This window comes from Mytilinidion resinicola (assembly GCF_010093595.1).
Source record: "Mytilinidion resinicola strain CBS 304.34 unplaced genomic scaffold BDZ99scaffold_17, whole genome shotgun sequence".
Lineage (NCBI taxonomy): Eukaryota > Fungi > Ascomycota > Dothideomycetes > Mytilinidiales > Mytilinidiaceae > Mytilinidion > Mytilinidion resinicola.
Window position 1 is genome coordinate 295896 of NW_022985453.1, and position 6000 is coordinate 301895.

The 6000-nt window shown below is 54.1% G+C and overlaps 2 protein-coding genes across 2 annotated transcripts; one reads left to right on the top strand and one right to left on the bottom strand.

The window, feature by feature from the left end:
• Positions 1-113: 113 nt before the first annotated feature.
• On the top strand, positions 114-1586 carry BDZ99DRAFT_524103 (uncharacterized protein; the record flags this gene model as incomplete). The annotated part of the gene is made up of 2 exons (XM_033725858.1): positions 114-378; positions 709-1586. The coding sequence occupies 2 exons, from the start codon at positions 114-116 to the stop codon at positions 1584-1586; spliced, it is 1143 nt and encodes a 380-aa protein (XP_033572824.1).
• Positions 1587-1959: 373 nt separating this feature from the next.
• BDZ99DRAFT_574146 (uncharacterized protein) lies at positions 1960-3970 on the bottom strand. The gene is made up of 2 exons (XM_033728351.1): positions 3434-3970; positions 1960-3372 (listed from the first exon to the last, which is right to left on the bottom strand). The coding sequence occupies exons 1-2, from the start codon at positions 3498-3500 to the stop codon at positions 2066-2068; spliced, it is 1374 nt and encodes a 457-aa protein (XP_033572825.1). The 5' UTR covers positions 3501-3970; the 3' UTR covers positions 1960-2065.
• Between the last annotated feature and the right edge of the window lie 2030 nt (positions 3971-6000).

Below are 6000 nucleotides of genomic sequence, written 5' to 3' on the forward strand. Positions count from 1 at the left end.
GTGCCGACCTTGGTATCGTGTCGCCAATATCCCGCCGATTGAACGCCGCCCTTGCTCCATCGATACCACTGTGAGGAGTGGCCCAGCCAGTAGAAAGTCGTTTAGTCGGGAGCATGCTCGTCGAGGCAGACAAGGAAAACCTCATAGCTGAAGATCAAGATGCTGTGGAAGCTGTCGATGACTTCTTCCGTGCGCCGTTGGAGGGCTTCGAAGATATCGTTGATCTGCCTAGACTTCGAAGGCATACCATCCTGGAGTCCTCTTCCTCCTCTTCCTCCTCCTCTTCTCTGTCTCCTCCACGATCTCCAACGTCTTCTCACACTCCTTCAAAGCGTCAAGGACCTTTCGATTCGCCAGAGGTGCTTCCAACTTCGAACCGTCAGATTCCACCCTTTGATCCGCCAACACAAGCCTCATCGTTGATTCACCAACCTACGGCATCTCTAAGCTCCAGGATTCTCCCGCCGCCCTAGGCTACCCACACACCCGGTCACTTCCATCTAGGTAACTATGTTCTTCCTACCCATACCCCAAACACCTTTCACCAAGGTCTTGAGACCACTCTTCAGCCTGTTGGTAGGTGGAACGCTTCTGGACCGCTGTTTCTAACCAAAAATATGGATGGTATAGCCTATAGATCAGGCCTAGCCACCGACGAGCAGGCTCCTCCCCCTCCCAATCCCGTAAAGAGCTCACTAACGGCAACAGTTCTGAGGCAAGGCGCAGTAGTAGTGCAACCATCTCGGACCGCCCTCCACGTCCCTACGATACCAGACACAGCGACTCCTCGCGCAGGCGCCGCTACTAGCAACAACTCTACGGAGCGACACAAACGGACCTTCACATGCTCGAATTGCGGGAAGGAGTATGGGACTAGGGAACGGCTGAAATACCATCTCCATGAGGCGAGAAACCGGTGTACAGACCCGCCCGACATGACGGAGAAGGAGAGGGATGAGCGCGACGAGCAATTCATGGTTCACAAATGTCCGAATTGTGGGAAGCGGTTTCGTAACACGGCCAACCTCAACATGCATCTGAAGACTTGCGCCAGCGCTTCGAACCCCAGTGCCTACGGGCAGACCCCGCTCGCTCCGACCACTACACTTGCGCCTGCTGGGCAACCTCCACGAGTCGGCTACCAGCCCAGGGCGACCGCAAATCTCCACACCACTCCGGAGAGGAAGAAACACAAGTGCGATAACTGTGGCGTCACCTACACCTCCTGGAGCAGGCTTCACTATCACCTTCACGAAGCTAGGGACAGATGCACGGATCCTCCGGAGATGACCGCGGAGGAGAAGGACGAGCGAGCGAAGGCGTTCTACAAACACGTTTGTCCGCGGTGTGGGAAGGGCCACCGAAACCAGGCAAATCTCAACTGGCACCTTACGCATCAAATCTGCGGCGCCGCAGCTGGCAATACTACCTCATCCCTCTTCGCCCAGCCCACACCAGCATCGGCATCAACTTCTTCTGGCACGGCGATCCAGACGACATCGAGCTTTGGACAAGCATCGCAAGCGCATCCTTCTGGGTGGATGCCGATCAATGAGGGTGAGGACAATGGGGATGCAGATGAATAGAGAAGGTTTGATAGACTTTGGAAAGTATTTTTATAGGTAGTTGGGCTACCTCAAACAGCGCTGTGGGCCCAGAAAATATCACTAACTCAACTATGTCCAATTTACGCTCTCCGATCATTAACATCTTGCCTTGCAGCTTTTCATCAATCTGGGCCACCCCTAATGCCGGCAAGCACCTAGAAATGTTGTAGATTTACATCCTTTCTGATATCCACTCTCGAATCCTTGACATCCGCCTTGAAATTTTTGAGCACGTGAGGGCACCTCCTACAGCGTCATCACCCCTCCAAAACAGCACCACCTTCCAATTTCAACATCCATATCAATCACCTTTGCACTAGTGTTCAAATTAGAAGTATGAAATCGTATCATTGACTGCATGTTTGGCCTCATTGAAGCTGGAAGGAACCCCTATCTACTATTCCCAGAACTCCTCTCGCTGCATGCTGATATGAAGCCCGTTCTAAACGGGACAACTACTAACCGGAAGAACCAGGGGGAGGGGCCACACTTCCGCCAGGAGAAGCACCAGGACCGCCATTGGTACCCGAAGCAGAAGAACCACCAACACCGCCATGTCCAAAGAAGCCACCATATCCACCCGCCGCCTGACCCAAAGATCCACCATCAGGGCCCGGAGCCTGCATCACGCTTCCGCCCAAAGATCCGCTTCCGTTGCTTCCACCACCATTTATCCACGTCGCCTGGCCACTTCCGGGAGTTGTTGAGGACGAAGCCACCGCCTTGCGGTACTGTCGGGGACGACTTGTCCTGCTCTTAGGGGTCGCCGACACCGCCTTGATCTTCTTCTGGAGCTCGTTGGCCGCCGAGTCAAAGCCCCATTTGTCCTCTTGGGTCAGCCAGCCTAGCAGATGTTTCATCAGTTCCGACTTCCTGTGGGACATGGTGGAGCCCTCCACACGGATCCCGCTCTCAGCGAAGCGTGAGCAGATTTCAGCTCGAGGGATGATTAAGAGGACGATGAGGAGCGAAATGTTGTCATTGTCCAGTAGATGGGGCGCGAAGTCGATGATTGAGCGGCCTTGGTGTTGGATCTCCTGCAGGCGATGGGGGGCCGTTGCGTGGAGGATCTCGAAGGCGGTGTCCCACGGGCGCGTCATATCTTTGCACATGTGGTTCTCCAACTGCCACGCCACGCTCTCGACCGAAATGGGGTAGATCTGGGTGCGGTCGATGGCATTTGTGGCGTCCGAGGACACAGTGCCGGGGACGTAAATGACCTCGATGTCGTCAAATGGCGCATCGCGTGCGACTGCTTTGCCCTTACCCTTTGCAGGGTCGGCGTGCGCCGTGGAGGCCTCCGCGGCAGTGTCGCGCGCGGCCTGCTCTTGAAGAGCCTCTTCGTCGGTTATAGGGCCTACGTTTGCGGCGGCGTCTAGGTCGGCTTGACGCTTCAGCTCCTCTCGGGCGCCCTTGATGGCATCAACTGGGGCCATGAAGCCAAAAGATTGGGCCAGGGCCTGGGAGCCAGGAGCCCACTCAAAGCGCGAGAGTTTACGTTCGACGTCTTGTGGTCTGATCCACTTCTGCAGCCAGGGCTGCTCGGCCATAATGTAGCATAAGACCCGTGTAAGGGCCTTCTGCTGCTTCTCGCCAGGGCTCAGAGGGGCGCCGGCGGGGTAGTAGAGCGACTCGGTGAGGGCATGAGCCTGCTTGATGATGCGGTTGCGGTCATTGTATGTGGGCTCTCTGCCGTTGGGTAGTTGCTCCAGCAGCGAGGCGAAGGCCTCCAAGAACTTGTCGTCGAACGGCACAGTTGGGTCGACTGCAGGCTGGGTTAGCGGTGTGACGCGAAACCGATGAATGTTGATGAACGTTGGACTTACCGGAAGACTGCGCGGCTTGCACGGCCTGCGGAGAGGGCGCGAGCGGGCTCAGGCTGACGTTGTTCATGATGGATGTTGATGAAGGAAGGAAGATGGAGGAAGGAAGGTGGAGGAAGGAAGGTGGAGGAAGAAAGGTGGTTGATGGAGGAAGAAAGGTGGTCGAAGAGACGAGGTTGTAAGTAGATAAAGTGAGGTAGGCGGTGAGCCGGGCAAGTCAGGTGCTGAAGCTTGTTGATGAAGCTGAAGTTGTCCAGCTGATGCAGCAGGAAGACTTGATGGAGGAAGAAGCGTAGGAAGAAAGGTCGTTAATGAAGGAAGGTTGGTGGTTGATGAAGGAAGGTTGGTGGTCGAAGAGACAGGGCTGGAAGTAGATAGAGTGAGGTAGGCGGTGAGCCGGGCAAGTCAGGCGCTGAAGCTTGTTGATGAAGCTGAAGTTGTCGAGCTGATGCAGCAGGGGGACTTGATGAAGGAAGAAGGGTGGAGGAAGGTAGGTGGTTGATGGAGGAAGAAGAGTGGTTGATGAAGGAAGGTTGGTTGTGGGAGAGACGAGGTGGAAGGAGGTAAAGTAGATGAAGAAAGGTAGGCGGTGAGCGGGGCAGGTTAGGTGCTGAGGTGGAGTAGTCAGCAACAAGTCGGCGTGGGGGGAGTGATTGGGCCGTGTGAATGACCCTGGTATTCACTATTCCGCGTCTCACGTGCTGCGGCGGAAATAATTCCAAGATGATGTACTTACCAAGTAAAAACAGACTGTGAGGTAGTTAGTAAAAGGTTCATTTATGTAATTTGATGAGAAGAGATGGTGCAGAGGCGAGATGGTGGTGCTGCGGCGAGGAAGGGTGCGTACAAGCTGTGCACGGGGCTGCCCCCAAACCAACATCCACCCCCGCTGTCTCGCCGGCGACCAGGGCCTGTGGCACGCGATGCTGCTTAATTATACTCGCGAGAGCTCTCCCGATGGGAAGTTGTGGGCTACGAGTCACTTTAAGGGTTGCGAGCTCGGAGGTGGTGCGGAGAAGTTGAGGAAAGAGCAGAAAATGACATTCACGCTCGCCTAACTTGGGCCGAGCGCCCAATCGCACCAGCCACATCGCAGCAGTGGCTTTGCGATTGCGGCGAATCAGGACTTGAGACGGAACAGGTCGCTGATTGGACGAATGCAACGACGCCTCTGAACCATCAGCAAACAGACTAGGGCACCACAGACAGTGGCAGCACTGCAGCAAAGTGTGTCAAAAAACAATGCAAGTCCACCGCACTATTCCGAGGGTTTAGTCTTTCTATTGTTTTACATCAGTCGCGGCCAGGGCCTTAGAGATCGCCACTGCTCGGGCATGACCTTTGCTCACTCAACACCACTGTAAGGCGTGCTCTAGCTAGCAGGTGCCCGGGTAGTCAAACGGTAGTCCGATTTGCAATGAATTTTCCTTTTATTATATTCGGAGCCTTGAAAACCGTATTAACGATGAATTGAGGTACTTAGGCTTCTCTTTTGCCCGCTTGACAACACTGTGAGGAGCACTCTAGTCAGCAGGTGTGCGGGTCGCCAAACGGTAATTTAATTCCCAATGCATCAACCTTCCATCGCATTCGGACTCCATAAATCCTATGAATAATGAATTGATGTACTTACGGTTCTCTCTTGCCCGCTCGACACCGGTGTAAGGAGGGCCCCCGCTGGGAAGTTTATGGCGAGTCAAGAGGTAGTCTGATTTCTAATGCATCCTTCTATTCATCGTATCCGAAGCTTGAAAACCCTATCATCCATAAATGGGTGTGCTTAAAGTTTTCCTTTGCTGTATCGACGCCACTGTGAGGAGTACCCCAGGGCAGCATGTCCTCGGCCAGTCAAACAATAGTCCAATCGCCACTGCCGCAGCCTTTACATCACGTTAAGCTCTGTAATTCGAAGTCTACAGGGGGTGCCTCTATATAACACTCCTTAGACTTCTATTTTGCTTGTTCAAGACTACTGTAAAGAGGAGCCCACCTAACCTGTCTCCACTCCGACAAAAGGTGGTCCAATGTCCACTGCCGCAGCTTTGACATTACGGCAAGCTCCGGAATTCGAATCCTCCAAGTACGCACCCCGATATAACGCTTCTTTAGCCTCCGTCCTGCACCATTGACACCATTGGAAGAGGTGGCCCGGCTAGAAGGTAGTCGTCGAGCCAAAAGGTAGCTCGACCTCTATTGTCGCAGCCTCGACAACACGTCAAGCTCTGGCATTAGAAGTATGCAGGGGCGCGCCTCGATGTAACGCTGCTTTAACTTCTGTATTGCTTTCTTGACACCGCTGTGAAAGGTGGCCCAGCTAGTAGGTAGATGTCCAGCCAAAAAGTAGCCTAATTTCCGCTGCCTCATCTCTGACATCGCATTGAGCTCTAGAATTTCAAGCCTACAGGCGCGGCCCCTGATATAACACGGCTTGAACCTCCCTCTTGCTCCCTTGACACCACCGCGAGAGGTGACCCAGCTAGAAAGTAGTCGTCCAGCCAGAAGGTAGCCCAATTCACACTGCCTCATCCTTGACATCGCATTAAGCTCGGGTTTTCAAGACATCGGACTGA